Raw genomic sequence first — 24,954 nt, 5'->3', positions numbered from 1 at the left:
TGGCTGTCACTGGTGGCTGCTCTCCACTGGCCTCTCGTGTAGTGGTCTGCTGTGTAGTGGCATTGGGGAGGATGAGGGACTCAGAAAGGGGCTGTATCCCGAATGGCGCCCTATTCCTAATGGCACCCTATTCCCTATCTAGTGCACTACTTTTAACAAGATCCCTACTATATAGGGAATAGGGTGCCATTTCGGACGCAACCAGGGTCTTTCCTCAGTCTCTGTGACACTGACAGCTAGCTAAACTCTCAGGTTCCTTTATTCAGCCAATAGCACTTTACAGCCCTCTGGGTGCTCCTCCCGGTCCACTGGAAAATGTTAACTTTCTTTTATAGAAGGTATAACCATGTCACTCATAATTTCCCCCTAAGTACTACAAGTCATGCCTCAGATTGGAACCCCTCTAAGGAGGAGCACTGAATGTGCAACGTTAACCATTTCACAAATCACTATTTGATTTTACATGCATGCATCTTATGCGCACACACCCACACACATTCACGTGCGCATGCACACGCACACACCCACACACATTCAGTTTTTACAGGCATATTTAAATTCACTGCATATCCCAGAATAAGTCAAGCTGTAGTCAGGCTTTTTTAAATTTCCCCTAAAATGTAATTAATACATTTTGAAGCCAGTGGATAATTTTAATCAGTAGCCGGCTGGATGCATTCATTGTGCTTCTGAGGTGCAGTCACATAATGTTTTTAATTTTTCAGATGACGCTGTGGCCGGATACTAAAAGCCTGCTTTGGGCATTAACGTCTCATTTCATTTTCACCCCATGTTGTTCTTTTGTGATAACATTTTCTATTGAGTTGAACAACAGTCAGGCAGTGTTTTTATGAACACCATCACGAGAACAGGGCAGAAGAAACAATCTCAGTCCAGTGTCCTTTTTCTGTGGTCGCTCAATCAAAGACAGGCAGAATGAACTTCCTGAGAGGTAGACGTAGCATGCAATTCGCAGCCTTTGCCACGCATCCAAGCCCCTTTGTGGCAAGGTGATCAATTGCCTGGGGACCATCAGGGAGGTGTGTGTGTGGAAGGGGGGGGAAGAGGGCAGGGGAAGCTGGGCAGCAGCTGGGGGTGTTGTGTTCTGTGACTCACTGCTAATTGACTGTGTTGAGGAGTACTGCCCAGACCGGCGGGGCCTACGCCGGGCATTAAATCATGTGTTACCTTCCTTCCCTGTTGACGTTGCAGGTGCAGCGGCGGAGACGGAGAGGAGGGCCATGAGCGGAATACTTAAGAGGAGGTTTGAGGAGGTGTCCTCCTCTCCGTGCTCCTCGTTGCGGGAGTCTGATTACGAGGTCTCCTGCAGCGAGAGCGGGGACAGCAGCGACAGTGTCAACCCCTCGGCCTCGGGCACCTTCACCCGTGAGTCACCTGGCTCCCACACACACATGCACATACACACACACTGCTCTCTCCCCCTGCAGTCAACGTTAACACTCAAAACACTACAAACACTCATTGATGTGCTCAACACTGACACAGTGTCGAAAGAACGAACAAAAAGCTACATTCATTGTTCATATTGTACATTAGTGAAAGAGACATTTGTTTTTTAATGAAGCATGTGTCATTCTGATGTAACTAATCCATCATAATGTTGCTTTTGTAATGGATGTTGAGTGTGTTAGGAAACATATTGTCAATAATAACTTGTGATGACTGATATTCTGAGTTCTGAAGCCAAAACCAACCCATGGCCAGTAGGAATATAATTCGGATAACACAGTTGAAGTGGAAAGAAAAAAAGCTGGATCAATCTGTGCACTTTAACCCTGAAAGCGGCAACATATTTCTATCGCAAAGGGGGGGTCCATTTTGACCCCAAACTGGTAATGATTGCAAAGAGACACTCTCTGTCAAGCAGTAACACTTTAGATTTTATTAGGTTTTTGTAATACAAGTAAATGGTTTAATTTCTCAAAAATAAGCATTTATGTAAAAAAAATCTCACATGTATAGTCAAATTTGATGTTTGAAAACATACGTTTTTGTATGTTTACCATGCTATGAACAGATTTTGATCCATTTCTTTCATAGCCACTTCTTAGGAACATTTGTCATTTATTAATTCAAAGTGTGTGTTTCTGTGATACTCAGAGGCTGAGAAATTGGTGACTGAGCTAATCTGACATAACGGTAGGACCTAAGATGGCCACCAATATGGGCAATATATGGGCCTATTGATTTTTTTTATAGTGGCGGCCACGTCCCCCAGGGGCCAAATCTGGGGTGGCTCCATATCTATATATTTTCAGGGTACATACTGTACACTATATATACAAAAGTATGTGGACACCCCTTAAAATTTGTGGATTCGGCTATTTCAGTCACACCCGTTGCTGACATGTGTATAAAATCGAGCACATATCCATGCAATCTCCATAGACAGAAATTGGCAGTAGAATGGCCTTACTGAAGAGCTCAGTGACTTTCAATGTGGGACCGTCATAGGATGCCACCTAAGTCCTGACCTCAACTCCCTCGATCACCATTGGGATGTATTGGAATGCCGACTGCGAGCCAGGCCTAATCGCCCAACATCAGTGCCCAACCTCACTAATGCTCTTATGGCTGAATGGAAGCAAATCCCTGCAGCAATGTTCCAACATCTAGTGGAAAGCCTTCCCAGAAGAGTGGAGGATGTCATAGCAGCAAAGGGGGAAGCAACTCCATATTAATGCCCATGGTTTTGGAATGAGATTTTTGACTAGCAGGTGTGCACATACTTTTGGTCATGTAGTGTATGTCTACCTCTGTGCCAAATTTGGTGCTTTTATCACAAAGTGTTTTACTGAGTCCACATTTTCAGCTTAGCCTCGTACCACTAGTATAGAAATAAGATTATTTTTCCTTCCTCCATATTAACACAGAAATCCTGGTAAATTATTTTTTGTTGTTGTCTGAACTAGTGTCTGTGTTCTCAGCTGAGCAGCCATAGGGAGGACTGTCTAGTCTCTAGCCGTGTCTGAGCTGAACTAGTGTCTGTATTCTCAGCTGAGCAGCCACAGGGAGGACTGTCTAGTCTCTAGCCGTGTCTGAGCTGAACTAGTGTCTATATTCTCAGCTGAGCAGCCACAGGGAGGACTGTCTAGTCTCTAGCCGTGTCTGAGCTGAACTAGTGTCTGTGTTCTCAGCTGAGCAGCCATAGGGAGGACTGTCTAGTCTCTAGCCGTGTCTGAGCTGAACTAGTGTCTGTGTTCTCAGCTGAGCAGCCATAGGGAGGACTGTCTAGCCGTGTCTGAGCTGAACTAGTGTCTGTGTTCTCAGCTGAGCAGCCATAGGGAGGACTGTCTAGTCTCTAGCCGTGTCTGAGCTGAACTAGTGTCTGTGTTCTCAGCTGAGCAGCCATAGGGAGGACTGTCTAGTCTCTAGCCGTGTCTGAGCTGAACTAGTGCAGTGTCTGTGTTCTCAGCTGAGTAGCCATAGGGAGGACTGTCTCGTCTCTAGCCGTGTGCAAAGCTATTGGTGTGTCTGTCAGGCTCTCTAAGAAGCTCTCAGTCGAGTGAACCTGTTCTCTGTTCCACAGCTACTTATTGGAAAGGCTACAGCCACTTTGGCAGGAACCACTGATGGCGCCACTGATAAAAAAGAACTGTGTATTAGATTACCTGTATTTTTCTATGAGCAGATATGATGCTATTCGTAGGCAACCTATGGAAAAATTGGTGGATGGTTCCTCAGGTGACAGATCTATGTTGTGTTTGGTGACAGATGCATACAGTAACCCTTCCCTGGTTTATTACGGGTGTGAGTGACAGTGCTCCTCCCAGGGGTGTGTGTGTATGTGTGTGTGGACCAGTGACCAGGGTACTGTTTCCTCATGCTCCTGAGCCTTCTGTGTCAGCTGCTGCAGATAAAGACAACCAGGAGGACGCATCTCTAAGCTCTAGTCTTGCACTATGCAACACAACACATGGCTCTCCCAGCTTCTCCCCACTAAAGAGGTGCCACAATGTATCAGGCTTGCTCCTGAGATGTACAGTAGCATTGTTTCCTGGGGAATACAGAACAAACCTGTCTTGGGTCACGTTAGTGTTGAAGAAATAATCCAGCTCGTCTCCTGGTGTGATTGCTTTTAGTGAAGCAGCCTTGGAATTGTGAGGTCTTTGAAAAGGGCTTCACAGCCTGGTTCCTCTCTAGGTTTCTTCCTAGGTTTTGGCCTTTCTAGGGAGTTTTTCCTAGCCACCGTGCTTCTACACCTGCATTGCTTGCTGTTTGGGGTTTTAGGGTGGGTTTCTGTACAGCACTTTCATATACAGTGAGGGAAAAAAGTATTTGATCCCCTGCTGATTTTGTACGTTTGCCCACTGACAAAGAAATGATCAGTCTATAAATTTAATGGTAGGTTTATTTGAACAGTGAGAGACAGACAACAACAAAAATCCAGAGAAACGCTGGTCAAAAATGTTATAAAATGATTTGCATTTTAATGAGGGAAATAAGTATTTGACCACTCTGCAAAACATGACTTAGTACTTGGTGGCAAAACCCTTGTTGGCAATCACAGAGGTCAGACGTTTCTTGTAGTTGGCCACCAGGTTTTCACACATCTCAGGAGGGCTTTTGTCCCAATCCTCTTTGCAGATCTTCTCCAAGTCATTAAGGTTTCGAGGCTGACGTTTGGCAACTCGAACCTTCCAGCTCCCTCCACAGATTTTCTATGGGATTAAGGTCTGGAGACTGGCTAGGCCACTCCAGGACCTTAATGTGCTTCTTCTTGAGACACTCCTTTGTTGCCTTGGCTGTGTGTTTTGGGTCATTGTCATGCTGGAATACCCATTCACGACCCATTTTCAATGCCCTGGCTGAGGGAAGGAGGTTCTCACCCAAGATTTGACAGTACATGGCCCCGTCCATCGTCCCTTTGATGCGGTGAAGTTGTCCTGTCCCCTTAGCAGAAAAACACCCCCAAAGCATAATGTTTCCACCTCCATGTTTGACGGTGGGGATGGTGTTCTTGGGGTGATAGGCAGCATTCCTCCTCCTCCAAACACGGCGAGTTGAGTTGATGCCAAAGAGCTCCATTTTGGTCTCATCTGACCACAACACTTTCACCCAGTTGTCCTCTGAATCATTCAGATGTTCATTGGCAAACTTCAGACGGGCATGTATATGTGCTTTCTTGAGCAGGGGGACCTTGCAGGCGCTGCAGGATTTCAGTCCTTCACGGCGTAGTGTGTTACAAATTGTTTTCTTGGTGACTATGGTCCCAGCTGCCTTGAGATTATTGACAAGATCCTCCCGTGTAGTTCTGGGCTGATTCCTCACCATTCTCATGATCATTGCAACTCCACAAGGTAAGATCTTGCATGGAGCCCCAGGCCGAGGGAGATTGACAGTTCTTTTGTGTTTCTTCCATTTGCGAATAATCGCACCAACTGTTGTCACCTTCTCACCAAGCTGCTTGGCGATGGTCTTGTAGCCCATTGCAGCCTTGTGTAGGTCTACAATCTTGTCCCTGACATCCTTGGAGAGCTCTTTGGTCTTGGCCATGGTGGAGAGTTTGGAATCTGATTGATTGATTGCTTCTTTGGACAGGTGTCTTTTATTCAGGTAACAAACTGAGATTAGGAGCACTCCCTTTAAGAGTGTGCTCCTAATCTCAGCTCGTTACCTGTATAAAAGACACCTGGGAGCCAGAAATCTTTCTGATTGAGAGGGGATCAAATACTTATTTCCCTCATTAAAATGCAAATCAACATTTTTGACATGCGTTTCTCTGGATTTTTTTGTTGTTATTCTGTCTCTCACTGTTCAAATAAACCTACCATTAAAATTATAGACTGATCATTTCTTTGTCAGTGGGCAAACATACAATATCAGCTGGGGATCAAATACTTTTTTCCCTCACTGTATCAGCGGATGTAAGAAGGGCTATATAAATAAGTTTGATTTGATTTTGATTGATATATTCTCAAAGATACATTTTTAGACATGGTTGTAGCAACCCTAATCGAAAATGGACAAGAAATAGGAAGAAATACAGAGAAATATCCAACTATGTTAGGTATTGCAAGCTTTGAAAACAAAGACAGTCGCACACTCCGTATGTATAACCTCCCCGTAATTTATTGGGTAAAAAAACACCAACGTTTTGGCATCACTGTGCCTTCTTCAGGGTGCAAGTTTGAATACCCAAAACAACATCTTATAAACCTTTTCTCAAGACAATAAAGAAAAATTCCAATCATGAAGCCAAGACTGCCATGTTAATGAAGACATTGTCCTTATGGCACAGGGTGGAGAGCTGCACCTACCAGATGGTCCCAATTTGTCCTGTTTGTCTGACCTCAAGTGACCGCTGGGAAAGCGACTCTACATCCAGGCCAGGAGGGGAGGGAGATTATTTATGCTCTCAGTCTTTGCTTTCCTTTTCCCCTCCCTCCCTCCCTCCCTCCCTCCCTCCCTCCCTCCCTCCCTCCCTCCCTCCCTCTCGTAGACCTGCCCTTAAAAAGCCACAAGTAGGATCGACATGCTAGCAAAACGACTCCTGAGGTTCTAGGGTCATGATAAGTCAAATAAAAATAGGTATTCAAATCATGCAAATAGTAAGTAAGCACAGAATAGAAACGTTTTTTTTATCTTGTCATAGTATGGCTACACATTTACACCATTGAGAGTGCATCACAGACAGCAAAAACATACAACACTTTCCTATGTACATGATGCAGCTTTAAATAGGTGCATTTTCTTGAATCAGTGTCCTTGTTCTTGTATGCTGTAATGATGGTTAAATCTAGCTTTTTCTCATACTGGTGGTTCCACCATATGGAACTGGTTAATCTTGCATTCATGTATGAACAAATCACCCTGCTTCCCCCTGTTATTCATGTACGAGTAGGCCAGCTATCACTGCTTTTTAACGTTCCTTTCACCATCCACTTCTTCTGTTGTCATCTGGTCCTCTAGCTGATTCCATACTGAAGCGAGAGAAGCGCGCGAGGACGAGGAGGGTGCACTTTGAAAACGTGACGGTGTACTACTTCAGCCGGCGCCAGGGTTTCACCAGTGTGCCTAGTCAGGGAGGCAGTACGCTGGGCATGTCCAACAGACACAGCGGTGTCAGGCAGTTCTCCCTGGGAGAGTTTGCCCTGGAGCAGGAGAGGATCCACAGAGACATGCTCCGAGATCATCTGAAGGAGGAGAAAATCAACTCCATTAAACTCAAGGTATTAAAAGAAACGGAAGCTACTGAGCTAATGAAATGTACTGTACACGGGGAGATGATATCATGCATCACGATATACAGACGGTACTAGATGCACAGTTGTGTCATAGCGTATCCTTGTAGAAATCCAGAACACGTTTTCAACGGCTAACTCTGTATCCTCTTTTGAGATGCAGCATGTCATTTGTTTCGGCTGGCTGCTTACTCTTCAAACCGGACTGAATTTGATCCCCTCTGGTTCGTTTTCAGCTGACTAAGAACGGTACAGTGGAGTCGGAGGAGGCCAACACGCTCACGGCTGAGGACATCTCTGACGATGACATTGATCTGGAAAACACAGAGGTGGACGAGTACTTTTTCCTCCAGCCCCTCACCACGAAGAAGCGCCGGGCTCTGCTGCGGACCTCGGGGGTGAAGAAAATTGACGTGGAGGAGAAGCATGAGCTGCGGGCCATCCGGTTGTCCAGGGAGGACTGTGGCTGCGACTGCAGAGTGTTCTGTGACCCAGAGACATGTGCGTGCAGTGTAGCAGGAATCAAATGCCAGGTAAATCTCTGGGTGGTCTGACCCAGACATACTGACAGTGATGTATCATTAAGTGATCAAATATTTTACACGCTGTAGATGAAAGCACTGTATTATTGAAAAAGCATTGTATAATTACAGTCGCTTATCTGATATTGCCAAAGGATTACATTAATTCATCTATTACATGCAAACTGCAGAATATATGGTCATATAACCCAATGTGGTCCAATCTACAGGTGGACCGCATGTCTTTTCCCTGTGGCTGTACCAAGGAGGGGTGTAGCAACGCGGCCGGCCGGGTGGAATTTAACCCCATCCGTGTACGGACCCACTTCCTGCACACCATCATGAAGCTAGAGCTGGAGAAGAGCCGCGAGCAGCAGCAGGCCTCCCCTGCCAATGGTTACCATGGCGAAAGCAACGGCCACAGCCACGGCAACCCGCTGGTCCAGACCCAACATAGTCTGGAGTACTCTCTGATAGACCCAACACTCCAACAGTCTGCCATCATGCACCTCCAGACAGCTGACAACATGGAAGAGCCTCTAGATGATGAGGATGAGGACGATGAGGAGAATGAGGAGGATGAGGAGGACGAAGAGGACAACAGCAGTTTATGCAGCGGACTGTCTGACTCCAGCACTCAGAGCTTGGCTAACAGTGACTCTGAGGAAGAGGATGAGGAGGAGAAGTCGGAGGACTTTGAGGATGGCGTGAGCACGCCGCCTGTGTCCCACACAGAGGTTGTCCCCCTGTCCTCTGTGTTGTGTTACTCTGATGGCACCGTGCCACAGGACAACCACATTGAAAAGCACATGAATGGAAACTCTTATTTACTCAGCTCCCAAGCCAAGTATTATCAGCAGGAGAACCCCAATGCTGTTGCCTCTGCCAACGGGACGGCCAGCAAACCCAGTGAAACTTACGGGGAGGCCTTATCGTTCCCACACCCAGTTAGCACTAGCAACGGGGCCATGCCACAAGGACCATTCAACATGGCCGCCGACAAGGCAGAGCAGTACACAGACTACCCCCACCAGGCTGAGGAACAGTACACCAATCAACACTTTACCCTGACCAACGGCAGAGCAGCGACCACTGCCATGGGCTGCTGCACACCTGACCTGGAAAACAACATGGTCCAATCTAAAGGAACATTCCCTGAGCAGCCTGGGGGCATTAGCCAGATGGAGTTACACAACAACTACCTGAACAGTAAGAGCTCCCAGGAAGGCTACGGTAGTAACGGGAAGTGTTTTGTAGCAGAGCAGCCAAAGGAAGTGTCTAGTGCTAATGATTTGTCTGAAGGGCCTTCTCTAGCAGACAGTACAAAGACCCCTGCATTAGCAGAGAATCTCCCCCAGGTCGCACCAGTTTAGTGGGCCTAGCTCACCTGTCTGTAGACTTCATGTTGTGTCTTTTCGTAATGAACGACCCACCGGGCACAGTTCAATGTCAACTAACGTGAATTCAATGTGAAATCAACAACAAATGTTACCATGTCGCTGGATTTAGGTTAAAAGCTGGGTGAAAGAAAAGACTAAATGCCTTTAAGTTGATTCTTTTTTGCAAATCCAATCAGTTTTCGACATTGATTCAATGTCGTCGCATAGATTTTTGGGTTGAAATGACGTGAAAACAACGTTGATTCAACCAGTTTTTCGCCCGTGGGAAGGCTGACCAGGTGTTGAAGATCTTTATGGCCTTTAATGGGAACTAAACTTTCCAAGCAATTTGCAAGACCATATATTACATTGACATTATTTATCTACAAGTTCCATGATGAGAAAGATTTCTAATGAACCCCCTGATTTCTAGTATTCTAAACTGCAAGATGGAATCAGTCAACAAAAACTGAAAGCTATAAGCCTGTGCAATGTATCTCATAATTTAAAGGTAAGGTTTTAAGCATATATTGTGAGTGGGACTTTTCTATGTTTGTGTCAAATGTGCAAAAAAAATATTGTCACAGTTTATTTATTGGTTCTGAAGTATGTGTATACTTATGTTTTGATAACTATAAATGCATGTTCTTTTGTGTCTTTCAATGGCATTTATGAGAAATTGACCATGGTCAATTTGGGTTGATAACATCTGTATCAATGTACTGTACAAACCTTGTTATTGTGTCGTCACTTGTAATCCATGCTTTTATATGGTCTGGAAAAGCTTGAAACAGACTACAACTTTTATTTATTTATTCAGAATTATAATGCCAATAGCATCACTTCATTGGAAACATTCAAGTTAAAATGATTCATACAGTAGATGTTTGGACTACTAATGTAACACTTTGACAGCTCTCAAAGACCATATACAACTATCAAATATATGGGAACAACAGGACAATAATATGATCAGTAAATCATATTTCACGGGGCTTCATTTCCAATAAATATGTCATAATAAAAAATACGTTACTCTTCGAAACTGGGGACAACATTGGTATTGCTGAGTTGGACAGGGAAATGATTTCAAGTACATATTTGCACAAACATTCCGTCCTCTTATGACAACTGACAGTAAATACCTGAAGAGATTGTTTGTACAGATAAGAACGTTATTGTGTGACACAATGATTGAAGTGTGAAGCGCAATAATAACAGGAAATGCAAAACAACCCTTCGAAGGTTTTAATGAAAGTCATGTCATACTCTTTGAGAGCCACATCAGGCATTTAAGGTCGGACAATCAAGCAAGCCTATGATTCATATCAGCGCCAAGTTAGAGAATGACTGATCAGCCTGAGACATTGGGAGAAAAGTATGATTTGCAGAAAATCTGTAAATAACTTTGAACCCCTCATATGAAATAACTTACTTGTAAGGCCATTGAACAGAATGCTCCAGATTTGTATTGCTACAACTGTATTAAAACGTTAGGGACAGCCTTTGCAATGAAATACCAACATTCTCTCCCTAAATTCCCTCTCCATAAAAGGAGTGGGCAGCCCTGCATGTATCCCTGTCCTCTAAGTCTGCACATTGTCTCTATTCAACCAACACTACTTGATTTGTGATTCTGCACCTGACTGAAACACAAAATGTTACCTCACCTCATTGGCAAACAAAGTGTATCCAGCTGTCAGCCAATCAGTGCTACTGTATTGACTATACCGTATCAGTGCCAAAGCATTTAAGGGAAGGCAAGATACAGTAACATTGCATCCAATTGAGTAATTCTGCTGTGTTTATGATTTTCAGTATTTATTATGAATGATATATTGAAATGTGTATTTATTGTGCTTTACTGAACCGTCTGTATTGGATAAAAACGTTTCTGTCTAAAATGCTGCTTGTGAGTTGTACAGCTCCATGTGCCTGATTTCATTATCGCTTACTATAATGTGAAACAGAATACTTTTTGTACGGAATGGTATAAATGTTTCAATGTGTTTTGGTTTTTTAACGTTAGATAAATCCAAAATGTTATGCAATTTTTTTGTTGCGTTTTTGCTTTAACAATACATGACCTTTAAATAAAATGAAACCATGTGTTGTTTTTCCTTTATCCGTTTAATGCGTTTAGCTTGAACAACTTTTATTTAGAAAAAAAGGGTACAGTAACAGCCCAGTAAGGATGGGTCAAGGATGAATTCCTTTGTGCACAGCACCCTCTTCCGTTGAACATAAGAAATGGTGAAGAATGGTACTCATGCCATACAGCATAGGTGTGAAACTCATTCTACGAAGGGCCTGGTGTCTACGGGTTTCACACCCTTGTACTTGATTGATGAATGAAGGTCACTAATTACTAATGATCTCACCTGGTTATCTAGGGCTTAATTGAAGAGAAACAGACACTAGGCCCTCCATGGAACAAGTTCAACACCCCTGCCATATTCAGTCATTGTACAGAGTTCCTTTTATGAAAATGGTAAACCTCAAGGATCCAAACATAAAAAGGCACACGGTTCTAATTTGTTGACAGACTGCTGTAGACCCATCTGTTTCTAAGTCCCAGCCATATTCAACAAAATTCTAACATTCCATTGTCAGTCAGCATTCTCCCATAGATTCGTATAAACTAGCCCACACCCTTGCATCGAAACACTGACGTTTGTGTGATACTGGGAGCTCTGAGACTTGAATCAAAAACTACAATCATACATTCCATGTTGTAAACCAAGTTAACATTTTCTCCCATTTAAGCCCACATATACATTTTCCAATCCCCATGAACATGATAGAAAAACCATGTACATTCATTTAATTCTCAAGAAAATTATTTTACAAAATGTGTTGTCAAATATAGAAAAATACATTCCAACGATCTATGCATGTTAAGATATGTCAACCTTAAATTATTCCCTAAAACCCTGACATCTAAAGTATTAGTTTACTTTATTAGATTTTTGATAAAAATTGGCAGGGCCCAATCAATCCAGCTGTTCCTGTAAAGAGAGATTTCAAAGAAAGAAAAAATTACAATATTTCATTGCAGTCAAACTTGAAATGAACCAGATTGTACACAACAGGTCATTTCAAATACCACAGCAGTGACTGGAATTGTGTTTCAAAATGCTATGTTGATAAAGTCTCAGAAAAAAAAGGTTAACTGTATACATGATTAAAACACCTTTGAACGCCCCCAGCCAAGCAATACGGAAAAGCAAAAGAAAATATAATTTATCTGGCAAGTTCCAGATGATTATGAATTAGAGGTACCCAATTAAACAGTACCACACGACTCAAGCCCTTGATTAAAATGCCACTTTGGAGACCTCATTTTATCCTCCTGCTTGTGAGGAAAACCAGCTGGATGAGAGGGGAACCAGACCCTCTAGCAATGGTAATGGAGGATGCATGTCTAGTGCTTTCCTGTCACATCTGATAGACTAGTTCGCATAATAAAAAAAAATAGGCAGTAGTGGTAGATCTTGAATAACCTATAATAAACATTTTAAAATAGACTTTCCCAGTATACTTCTTATCCAGTAGTTCTAAAAGTAGAGCTTACGAGCCAAAAAGTATCCCCGAAAAATTGCATACGTCACATATGTGCACCACGTAATTTCTCTCTGAGGGGCTGAACCTCATTGGCTGGAACTCGAATTGCTAGGGGGCTGGCCCACGTGGGGGAAAATTTAAGGAAACTGGCACTGCACCGCTTCCAGTAAATGGATTTTCGTGGCTAATTGAGGTAAGACAGTAATTCGCCTCAGATTATGCATCCAGCCCATGGCGGAAGGTTTAAAAAAAAGACTAACTAGTTGCCAAAGTTCTGGAGCATGTCTTTAATAGAAAAGAAAAAAAACCTTGATTAGTCTTTGGTGTACAACATCGAAGTTATTCAGTTTGTGCAAGAGGCAAGTGCACTATTGCATTATTTGACAGTCCATTTTGTTGTTGGTTTTCACATTTATATTAATAAATTATTCAGTGTGGGCAATAAAGAACAAACCTTGGTAATTAAATAAAATGTAATGTTGATTTCCCTCCGAAGTACACAAAAAAGAAAAACACAAGTTGTATTCTTCAAAGAAATCTCTCTTCATTCAGTATCCATCCAAAGTCTTTCCACAGTCCCAGCTACCTCCGTCAGTCTACAGAGAGCGGTTGGCGTGTATGACAAGAAAAACAATTCCTTTACCCAAATCATGATAAAAAAAAAAAGGAAGGAGTAAAACAAACAAGTCTTCAGTATCAGTTTGAACGCTTCCTTCCTGAGGTCACGTTCTCAAAAATCGCAAACTTTCCAGCAGCAGTTCTTATATGTATAAAAATAAATTAAAATTCAACTTCGATAATAAAACGTAAAAAATGTACGCCAATTGCTACTTGTTCTAATGGTCCTAGGATACCAAGGCACACATCGTCCACTAGTGCCGAGGACCATGTCTGTCCTGTAGTCAGACGTAGAACCACAGCTGGTATCTGTCTGAGGGGTTGCAGGCCACCAGGGAGGGGTGCTCATGACGAGCACTCAGACACAGGTTCCATCCTGGGATGTAGAATAACTGGTTCTACAGAGAGGAGACAGATTAGTCACCAACATCCTCAGTAGGAAATCACTGACATCCACTTCTATGGTGAAGATGATGGAAGAGAACAAGGCAAACTTCCAACAATTTGGTAATAATTGACAGTTTAAAAAAAGGGGGAGAAAAAGGCTTTCAAGTACAAATGTTGACTGAACCCATTAGGATAGCAATGTGGGTATTTGGTCTCACCTCCCTTAACTCCCACTTCTGTTCTGCTCCTACAAACGTGTTGCGGCCTTTATACTGGCAGTCTTCCAGCTTCACGGCTCCATCCGTCCCGTGCAAACACAGCTCCTTCTGAATGTTGTGCCGGATCTCATGATGGGTCGAGTACTCAAAATACTGAGGGATCACAAAGAACACCAGAAGTAATCCTTTTGATTTTGAAAGTGACCGAGAAAGTACTTCAGCATTTCCTTCATGACAGAACCCAGTCCCTTCATTCCCTTCCCTCTGACCTGGTTTCCTCCGAGGCCGTGGCATGGATACAAGATCAGCGGTTTCCCTCCCTCGTTGTTCTCCCCTGCATCCAGACATGAGTCTTTACCTACATTTTTCACCTGGAGGCACAAGGAAAGGGATTTCAGTCAGATTCACAAGCTGTTCAAACAAGCCCAGCCACCTCCCAACCTTAGGTAGTGTGGAGCTGCTCTCTCCCCTGGCCTACCCTGGAGCTCTCCTCAGAGCCCTCTGGAGATGCTAAGTGGAAACCCACTATTGCCAGAAAGCTCTCTGTGGTCTGGAAAGAGTCTGGGAGAGGGGGGGGGGGGGGACTTACCGAGCCAAAGTGGAGTGGGTTGAGATCGGGCATGAAGACCTCTGGATACACATTTTTCAAATACCAGGAGAAGCTCTTGCACTGCAGCCGCTCCCGGAGGTCCATGCGACGCCCGACGTCTCCAAAGGCCCTCTGTGGAAACAATTCCAGGCAGCAGCCATTAAAAAGGGGGGGGGGAGACTTTCCTCATTACTCACACTGCCCAGGCTTTGGACTGGGAGGAAAAACTCCATTACCACTTCCCCACAGTCGGTCTAGTGCTGGAGCTCCGTGGTTGATGGGTGACTGCTTGAAGACAGCACCATGTGTGGCAGAGTTTCAATCTGCCTGATCTTGTTTCAAGTAATTGACACGCACAAAAATTATCCGGTACACATACAGAAGACAACGGAGATGAAATACCATAGCAAATGATGAACCCTCTAGTCCAGAAATGACTGACTTTTTCCCCCTCTCTCTGCTTCATTTAAATTCATTCACGCCATCAACGTTTCAAAAGAATGCACGCAGACATTGCTCAGTCATTGATTCACCGATTGCCAGTATAAACAGAGTATTTCAAGGAACAGAGAGCTTCTCCAGGCAGGTCTTCAGTAACGAGAGCATTCGAGCGAGGTAATGACGTGGATGCTGTAAACAGCAGTGTGTGATGATAACTACTGTAGCTGTGCTCCTTGAAGCGGTTAGCGTCACAGGGGGTGTTTGAAGGCAGCAGGAGAGGCCCCTTGGCCTGCTTCACTCTGAGGTACGTAACTACACATGGCCTGAGGGGGACTGTTTATGGCGTGGAGATGAGAACTTGTGTTGGGGATGCAGCAGCACGACAAATCCCCGTCATTTAACAGATCCTGCTGCCTCCAAAGGGCTCCCCTTCCTGCCTGTTAACAACTCTAAACACCTAATAGCCTGGAGCCCAGCAGAAGGTTTTTTAGAGGGATACTACTCATTTCACGTCACATAGTTCTACAGTACATACTAGGGACCTCAAAATGTATGTTCCCCTCAGGGGAATGGGTTTGTACATTCAACTGTGTTCAGACGATACCTAACCAAAAGATGATCTTTGTTTAGGGGGGTCAGTGCTCTAAAATGAGTCTCTCTGGGGAACATGACAAAGCTACAAGAATTTATGAAGACTTTATTTCCAAAACGCTAGATCACATAAAAAATTAAAAAATAAAAATTCACATCAGCCTGTGGCTGCCCAAACTTGTCCTACGAGGGGGATAACAAGTGGTCTGCAGTCAGAATGAGAACATTCATATGTCCATGTGGGATATAGTGGAGGGCAAACATTCCAGAGCAAACTGCTCCTGCTAAAGCATTACTTTAGGGAATAGATTAACTGGTTTAGAACTCCTGTCCCATTTCTTGGGATATCAACCTGCCAAGCTGGGTTTAAATAACGTACAACAACTTCACTCAGAAATACCACATACGTCTTTGGCCAGCTGGGCGGCTTGCTGGTTGCGTCGGTAGAAGATTTCCTTGTAGTCGTCCATCCAGACCTCGGCCAGCCGCACTTGGTTGCGTGCTATCACCTGGGTGCCCTTGGGGAAGGTGTGGGGGCTCTTGGTGCGGAACACGTGACCCACGATGGAGCAAGGGATGATTTCTAGCTGACCCCCACACTGCCACACCTACAGACAGAGAGGCAACACACCCAACACTGTTAGTCATACTTGGTAACCAGTTGGTTGGGTTCTACTGCACAATACAAAGATATAGAGAATGAATCACAAAAAAAAAATGACACTAACACAAGGCGTTTCCTAACTAGAAAGCCAAGTGAATCAGCTCATACTCTGAAAGACATTTCAATATTCTCGCCGCCCCAGATTTCCATTTGTTCATCATAGCTTCCGATGAGATAGAAGTAGTCCTTGGAGATAGAGAAGAGGCCCCCAGCAAACGTTGGTGTCCTGTGAGGTAAAAGATATCCACTGAATAGAGGGTCCAGATAAGTTTGTTTACACACAGTTGAAAAATAGACAATTCACAACCAGCTAATCAAGGTATATAGACACAGGCGTTTGTCATGTCAGTATTTCCTCCTGAAAATAGGCATTCAATCATTCACAGAGTTCTTCTCACTTGATAGGATAGGTCTCATCCTTCCGCCGTTGTTTCTCGTGGTCCGGTAGACTCTCCCAGCCGAAGGACAGGCCCCAGTCGAAGTTACCACGGTTGTGGTTCTGCCCGTACGGCGAGGGCTTCATAAACTCAAAAGTGTTGAGGTCAATGGTAGTGATGTCAGGACTCACTACTGCAGTGTAGTTCTCTGCTATCCTGGCCAGTAGAGGCTCCAGCCAGCCACTGAAGCATTCACCTGTTGGATACGCATTCGCCACCAGCCTTAAAATAGAACCACTAAATAACATAGCATTTTCAAATGCGAAACACTACATCGGCAAGGAACATAGAAGGCTGTTGTATAAACAACTCAATTTAACACTGATTTGATCTCTTCCCTGGCCAACCCAAAGCAGGCTGCCCGAAAATGTTACATTCGAATACTCATAATGTTTTGTGGTTTTCCTGCCATGCCCGAAACAGCATCTGCATAGTGCTCATATTCTGGGGTGTAGGTGGATAAATAAACAGGCGTGTCTAAAAAAAAAAAGGCAGAGCTGTTCTGGTTGTTCCAGCCTGATGACCCAATTGTTCGATGTGTGTGCTGGGGTGTGGGTGTGCATGTACTAACAGTGAGCGTCGAGGAAGGTGAGGATGTCTCCGGTTGCCACCGAGGCTCCCAGTAGCCGAGCGGTGATCAGGCCCTTCCTCTCCCGCTGACGCACCACATGCACGATGTGCAGCCGCTTCAAATATTCATCCAACTCCTCTTTCAAGGCGTCTGTGAAAGGAAATGAGCCCACAGCATTGGACCATGCAGATCTAGAACGGACAGTCAAGATACAGTAATGGACCTTGTAACACTTTCTGGGAGAGTTGGCCTCTACCTCAACTTGCTCCCCCCCACCCCAGTATGGAAGCTTGACCTTCTACAGAGAGAGCGAGACACAGAGAGAGACAGAGACACAGAGAGAGAGACAGAGACACAGAGAGACAGAGACACAGAGAGACAGAGACACAGAGAGAGAGACAGAGAGAGACCATGGCTAGCTGCCAAGTTTGCCTGATCAGTTCCTAGCCTTATCCCATTGGGCCATGGAAATAGCTTTAGTACAGATGTCTAATAGCAGGCTATTCCCAACAAACGACAGAGGGCTTTGAGTGTCACTCAGTTGGGCTGCATTCCCTGCTTCCTCGTCTTTTTACCCACAGCCTCGTTTACAAGAGAAAACAGACATATTTCTCCACACCGCCACGGACTAGCTAGCCCCTCTTAGGAAAGTATTCACTAGCAGTGCTGCTTCCTGCTATAACCCCCTTCACAAGAAGCCGGGGCTCCTGCCTGCACATTTCATGGCACACCAGCAGGCCGCCCAGCAGGCCGACTGAAATCAATTCCAAGTGAAAACAAGGTGGTCTTGCCGTCTGCCTGGCTGGCCAATTAGTTCCTTACCGTCCACACTGGCATCGTCCACCAGGATGATCTCCTTGAGGAAGATGGCAGGGGAGGTGTGGAGGACGCTGTACACTGTCCTCAGCAGAGTAGTCCAGCCTTCATTGTGAAACACAATGATCACGCTGGTGGTCAGCAAAGGGGGACAGCGTTTGAACGTTTGCTCGATACATCTGCAAAAGAGCATAATTTTTTTTTTTTTTTAAGTGTATTTTTGGGTCCCTGAGAGGCCTTTCAGTGCAGGACTGTGGTTGAAACATCTGAAGTCTTCCCCTAAAGGGGTGTCTGTTTCAGTTGTTTCACTGGGATGTGAGACTCCCTTTGAAATGCCAACCGCATCAGACAGTCTGAACCCGTGTAAATTACACCATTAAAAATAATAGGAACATGGACAGACTTGTTTAATTAGCCAAACAAAACTAAGCGTTTTCTTGACCCAGACACATTTACTGGGCACGCATGCTGAAACAATGTTTCAGACAGAGAAACTCAGCCTGTGGTTGGAGTGAATTTTTCCTCAATAACTCAAAAGAGAATATCAAAAGACTTGGGAGTTAAAAACTGTCATTTCTGTTGGACACATTATGGTTATCTCCTTCCTTCTGTGGTCATTCAGAATGTGACTTTGGTTTCATATCGAGCCACTGAGACAAGACATAAAAGTATATACAAACTGAATTCCTCTACAGAGAAAGTGTTCTATTGAACACCACTAGATGGTGCTAGGATGTGATGAGGAGAAACCCCACTTTTGATGTTTGCTTCATATTAGGATGTTTTACAAGATATACCCTATAATAATAATAATAATAGAATATCATCATAAACAGGGCCACTAACCCCAAGATTGACTCTACATTTTTACATGGCTACGTAGCCGAAGCATATAGCACTGAGACAATACATTTTAGACAGCGGTGTAAAGTACTTAAGTAAAAATACTTTGAAGTACTACGCAAGTAGTTTTTTGGGGTATCTGGACTTCACTATTTATATTTTTGACAGCATTCCTGATTAAACTATGTACTTTTTACTCCCATATGTTTTTCCCTGACACCAAAAAGTACTTGTTACATTTCTAATACTCAGGCAGGACAGAATTATTGTCCAATTCACCCACCTATAAATATAACGCTTTGTCCGCCCTACTGCCTCTGATCTGGTGGACTCACTAAACATAAATGCTGTGTTCGTTAATTGCCAGTGTGCACATCTGTCCGTAATTATTATTATAGTTTTTTGTTTTTTTATTGTGACGGCTGGTTTGCTAAATATAAGGAATTTGATGGATTCCCTCATACACTTAGGTTGGAGTCATTAAAACTCATTTTTCAAACACTCCACAAATTTCTTGTTAACAAACTATAATTTTGGCAAGTCGGTTAGGACATCTACTTTGTGCATGACAAGTAATTTTTCCAATAATTTTAATTCTTATAATTTATATACAACTTATAATTCACTGTATCACAATTCCTGTGGGTTAGAAGTTTACATACACTAAGTTGACTGTGCCTTTAAACAGCTTGGAAAAATCCAGAAAATGATGTCATGGCTTTAGAAGCGTCAGATAGGCTAATTGACATCATTTGAGTCAATTGGAGGTGTACCTGTAGATGTATTAAGGCCGACCTTCAAACTCAGTGCCTCTTTGCTTGACATCATGGGAAAATCAAAAGAAATCAGCCAAGACCTCAGAAAAAGAGTTGTAGACCTCCACAAGTCTGGTTCATCCTTGGGAGCAATTTCCAAACGCCTGAAGGTACCATGTTCATCTGTAGAAACAATAGTACGCAAGTATAAACACCATGGGACCACGGCAGTATAAACACCATGGGACCACGCCAGTATAAACACCATGGGACCACGGCAGTATAAACACCATGGGACCACGCCAGTATAAACACCATGGGACCACGCCAGTATAAACACCATGGGACCACGCAGCCGTCATATCGCTCAGGAAGGAGACGTGTTCTGTCTCCTAGAGATGAACGTACTTAGGTGCGAAACGTGCAAATCAATCCCAGAACAACAGCAAAGGACCCTGTGAAGATGCTGGAGGAAACAGGTACAACAGTATCTACATCCACAGTAAAAATGAGTCCTATATCGACGTAACCTGAAAGGCCGCTCAGCAAGGAAGAAGCCACTGCTCCAAAAAAGACAGACTACGGTTTGCAACTGCACATGGGGACAAAGATCGAACTTTTTGGAGAAATGTCCTCTGGTCTGATGAAACCGAAATATAACTGTTTGGCCATAATGATCATCGTTATGTTTGGAGGAAAAAGGGGGATGCTTGCAAGCTGAAGAACACCATTCCAACCATGAAGCATGGGGGTGGCAGCATCATGTTGTGGAGGGACTGTCCCTGCTGCAGGAGGGACTGGTGCGCTCCACAAAATCGATGGCATCATGAGGGAGGAAAATTCTGTGGATATTTTGAAGCAACATCAAGAAATCAGTCAGGAAGTTAAAGCTTGGTCACAAATGGGTCTTCCAAATGGACAATGACCCCAAGCATACTTCCAAAGTTGTGGCAAAATGGCTTAAGGACAACAAAGTCAAGGTATTGGAGTGGCCATCACATATCCCTGACCTCATCCTTTTGTGGGCAGAACTGAAAAAGCATGTATGAGCAAGGAGGCCAGCTCTGCCAGGAGGAATGGGCCAAAATTCACCCAACTTATTGTGGGAAGCTTGTAGAAGGCTAGCCGAAACATTTGACCCAAGTTAAACAATTTAAAGGCAATGCTACCAAATACTAATTGAGTATGTAAACTTCTGACCCACTGGGAAAGTGATGAAAGAAATAAATCACTACCATTATTCTGACATTTCACATTCCTAAAATAAAGTGGTGAACCTAACTGACCTAAGACAGGGAATTTTTACTCTGATTAAAATGTCAGGAATTGTGAAAAACTGAGTTTAAATGTATTTGGCTAAGGTGTATGTAAACTTCCGACTTCAACTGTACATGCATACATACAGATACTTTTAGTCAAGTAGTATTTTACTTGGTGACTTGAGTCATTTTCTATTAAGATATCTTTACTTTAACTCAAGTATGACAATTAGGTACTTTTTCCACCACAGAATTTAAAGCATGGATATGGAAACAACTGTGATGGCTACCATAAGAGCACAAAAATGGCCAGTCAATTATGGAGAGATAACATACTCTGGTGGTCTGGTGTCAGGACCCAGGTCACGGCTGAGAGAAATGCGGTCGCTGGCGTACAGGTTAAAGCAGTGTTTCTCCTCTCCCCGGTCCTTCTCCTTCTGTTCAGCAGGGCTCAGTTTATCTGTGTGAAAGGGCTTCCCAGAGGCCCCGGGGCTGTTGGGGTCCTGAGGTGGACGCTCCAGGGCTGGCCTCAGCTCAGCAGCTGTGTAGGTCCCTGGCAAACAGGAGAAGTTCCCTGCATTGTCCTGCTGACGCACTGGGGCTTTGATCTGCATCTTTGGCATCGCGTCCCTAAAATTATTGACGGCCCCCATCACCATGCCCAGCACGGAATCCCGTTTGACAGCCATCTCCTTCAGCCAGGGCTCTTCTAGGGAGGGACTTTGGCTTACTACCTCACGTTGTATTAGGAAGAGAAATGTGACAAAAATAAGGGCCACTATCACCAGTTTTAAGGGGTGTAGTCGCCTTCTGAGAACTCTGCGGAGACCACTCATTCTTCTGGAGATGTGTGGGGTAGATAGCTTTGAGACAGAACTTCACCTACCAGTCAGTTGCACCACCAGAGGAGGTAACCTTAAAAAGAAAGAAAAGGTGACAAATTAACAGAGGTAAAAAGCAGAATCACAAAACTCAGTTTCACATGAATGGAAAACAAGTATTTCTTCAAAGCTGAGAACAGACTGAAGTGTTACATGCTATGCCACTTTGGATTATGACCATACACAAGCAGGAATGTAACAAGATATGTGATTGTTTTTCTAAACAACCTACTGCCCATCAAAATAGTTGGAAAACGTTCTACTGTACAGCAGTCTAATAAATGACAGGATAGACCAGGCTACTATAAAAATTATTGTCATAGTACCCGCATTTTCACATTCTTTTCGGGAAAATGATATGACTTACCGGGACGTTACATAAAAAGGATGGGAAATGGACTCCAAATTATTGATTTAAAAGTCCATCAAGTTATGTCGAGCATATGGCTAAACGAAAATCATCTGCGAAATAACGTGAAATTCCAGAGTAAGTGTTGCCCAAAAAGAATACAGTTGTGCAGCGTTTCTCAATCTTTGCACACTACTTCCGTCTCGTTGGATCCAGGTGAGCTCCTTTCAGGTAGAGGGTGGGACCCTTATATTTGGCACGCCTGCGTAGAGCGGATCTCCCTTTGTCAAAGCACTAAAGTCATGCCATTTGTTACATTAGTGAAACATTGCAAAACAGTGGCTTAAAAATGATGAATGTGTCATTTGGCGCAGGAAGTATGAGTCTGTGTGTCAGTTGCAAAAGTCACTTTGATTTACTTCCGCTACAAAGCTATAACTCGCTGTGCCCCGTTTGGTTAAATACAATTTAAAAAGTGTCATCTTGCAGAGTAACTTTGTCTCATGCAATATTGGAAATAGTCTACACCGCGGGATATGTCTGATCTAATAATGGTATCAATTCTTAAAATCATGGATTTGTTCAGCCATTCATTGAGACTGTTGCTGGGTTACAAATATCGGAGGAACGTAACCTATACTTCACTGCATCCAATCAGGCTAGAAGAATAATGGGTTGCTTACAGAATACGGGTTAACCTATAACCTACACTGCAGAAATAAGTGAGGACAATTTTTTGGTTTGTTTAAACAGATCAACATCGGGCATGAGCTATGTTAGTTTATGTACAAGTGTTGAATTATAGTAGGCATAATACAATTAGAACTCAAACTGTTTATCAGAATTGCCAAATATTCAAGCAAAAGCGCTCAAGCGCATCTGTTACAAAGTATCATACAGTAGGTTAGCATAAGAAAGCTATAGAACTCCTCAGAAGGTAAAGAGCATTACACGACAGGCAAATACGTTTAATGTTACGGTTTACACTAGAATCAAAGTCCAACCTTGAATTTATCTCAAGGCTTAAGAAAAGGAATGACTGAACATCTGCCACTCACCGAACATGTTGGACCCTCTGAGACATATCCCAACATATTCCTGTTTGCCAAGTCACCCCTGGCAGATGGTGTTCGTAAAGTGTTCGATGCTTGAGGTGGTAAAGATAAGACGTGGACACCGTAGACATTCGGAGGAGGAATACTCCGGTGCGCAGTAGAAGTCTTGTCAAGTAGGTTCACCGAGGGACACAATTCACCGCGACTGTTCTCCTGTACTTCTTGGTACTTAGCCTACAGATCACAATCTCACCGAGTTGTGGAAGTGACTTTTTCATATGCAAGAGTAGTCCGTCTCTATTATATATTCTATTTGAAATAGGCGAATAGCTTATGCGAATAATAGGCGAGTCTCAGTGCATTCGGAAAGTATTCAGACCCTTTGACTTTTTCCACATTTTGTTACGTTACAGCCATATTCTAAAATTGATCAAGTATATGTTTTCCCCCTCATCAATCTACACACAGTACCCGATGTCAAAGCAAAAACAGGTTTAAAAATAAAAAAACGGAAATATCAAATTTCAATATGTATTCAGACCCTTTACTCAGTACTTTGTTGAAGCACCTTTGGCAGCGATTACAGCCTCGAGTCGTCTTGGGTATGACACTTCTCCCATTCTTCTCTACAAATCCTCTCAAGCTCTGTCAGGTTGGATGGGGAGCGTAGCTGCACAGCTATTTTCAGGTCTCTCCAGAGATATTCAATCCAGTTCAAGTCCAGGCTCTGGCTGGGCCACTGAAGGACATTCAGAGACTTGTCCCGAAGCCACTCCTGCATTGTCTTGGCTGTGTGCTTAGGGTCGTTGTCCTGTTGGAAGGTGAACCGTTGTCCCAGTCTGAGATCCCGAGCAGGTTGTCATCAAGGATCTCTCTGTACTTTGCTCTGTTCATCTTTCCCTTGATCCTGACTTGTCTCCCAGTCCCTGCTGCTGAAATACATCCACACAGCATGATGCAGCCACCACCATGCTTCACCGTAGGGATTGTGCTAGGTTTCCTCCAGACGGGACACTTGGCATTCAGGCCAAAGAGTTCAATCTTGGTTTCATCAGACCAGAGAATCTTGTTTCTTGGAGTTTTGGCAAACTCCAAGCGGGCTGTCATGTGCCTTTTACTGAGGAGTGGCTTCCGTCTGGCCACTACTATAAAGGCCTGATTGTTGGAGTGCTGCAGAGATGGTTGTCGTTCTGGAAGGTTCTCCCATCTCCACATAGGAACTCTGTCAGAGTGACCATCGGGTTCTTAGTCAATTCCCGACGAAGGCCCTTCTCCCCCGATTGCTCAGTTTGGCCAGCTCTAGGAAGAGTCTTGGTGGTTCCAAACTTCTTCCATTAAAGAATGATGGAGGCCACTGTGTTCTTGGTGCCCTTCAATGCTGCAGAAATGTTTTTGTACCCTTCCACAGATCTGTGCCTCGATACAATCCTGTCTCTGAGCTCTATGGGCAATTCCTTCGACCTCATGGATTGGTTTTTGCTCTGACATGCACTGTCAACGGTGGGACCTTATATAGAAAGGTGTGACTTTCCAAATCATGTCCCATCAATTGAATTTACCACAGGTGGACTCCAATCAAGTTGAAGAAACATCTCAAGGATGATCAATGGAAACAGGATGCACCGGAGCTCAATTTCGAGTCTCATAGCAAAGGGGCTGAATATATATATGTAAATAAGATATTTCTGTTTTTATTTTCAATACATTTGAAAGCATTTCTTAAAACCGGTTTTCGCTTTTTCATTATGGGGTGTGTAGATGTTGATGAGGGATTTTAAAAAATATATTCATTCTAGATTCTTAATAAAATC

At 43.8% G+C, this 24,954-nt stretch overlaps 2 protein-coding genes across 8 annotated transcripts in view; one reads left to right on the top strand and one right to left on the bottom strand.

The window, feature by feature from the left end:
• The window catches only part of csrnp3 (cysteine-serine-rich nuclear protein 3), a 72,666-nt gene extending 61,436 nt beyond the window's left edge, over window positions 1-11,230 (top strand). For all 6 annotated transcript variants that reach the window (XM_045704470.1, XM_014164102.2, XM_014164106.2 and 3 more), the window contains 4 exons: window positions 1,213-1,386; window positions 6,934-7,193; window positions 7,442-7,738; window positions 7,957-11,230. In XM_045704470.1, the coding sequence (XP_045560426.1) occupies window positions 1,242-1,386; window positions 6,934-7,193; window positions 7,442-7,738; window positions 7,957-9,099 (1,845 nt within the window). In that variant the 5' untranslated portion in view covers window positions 1,213-1,241 and the 3' untranslated portion in view covers window positions 9,100-11,230. The remainder of the gene's footprint in view (window positions 1-1,212; window positions 1,387-6,933; window positions 7,194-7,441; window positions 7,739-7,956) is intronic.
• Window positions 11,220-23,520, bottom strand: galnt3 (UDP-N-acetyl-alpha-D-galactosamine:polypeptide N-acetylgalactosaminyltransferase 3 (GalNAc-T3)). Of its 2 annotated transcripts, none has more exons than XM_014164109.2 (11): window positions 23,147-23,520; window positions 21,195-21,773; window positions 18,008-18,180; window positions 17,186-17,335; window positions 16,576-16,810; window positions 16,286-16,403; window positions 15,921-16,121; window positions 14,482-14,613; window positions 14,162-14,263; window positions 13,893-14,045; window positions 11,220-13,685 (listed from the first exon to the last, which is right to left on the bottom strand). In XM_014164109.2, the coding sequence occupies exons 2-11, from the start codon at window positions 21,692-21,694 to the stop codon at window positions 13,572-13,574; spliced, it is 1,878 nt and encodes a 625-aa protein (XP_014019584.1). In that variant the 5' UTR covers window positions 21,695-21,773; window positions 23,147-23,520; the 3' UTR covers window positions 11,220-13,571. The 2 variants fall into 2 exon arrangements, with proteins under 2 accessions (XP_014019584.1, XP_014019583.1); XM_014164108.2 differs by lacking the exon at window positions 23,147-23,520 and adding an exon at window positions 22,107-22,361.
• Between the last annotated feature and the right edge of the window lie 1,434 nt (window positions 23,521-24,954).

This window comes from Salmo salar, chromosome ssa21 (assembly GCF_905237065.1).
Source record: "Salmo salar chromosome ssa21, Ssal_v3.1, whole genome shotgun sequence".
Taxonomy (NCBI): domain Eukaryota; kingdom Metazoa; phylum Chordata; class Actinopteri; order Salmoniformes; family Salmonidae; genus Salmo; species Salmo salar.
The sequence above is the reverse complement of the archived record's forward strand: the minus strand, read 5'-3'. Positions and strand labels throughout refer to the sequence as shown.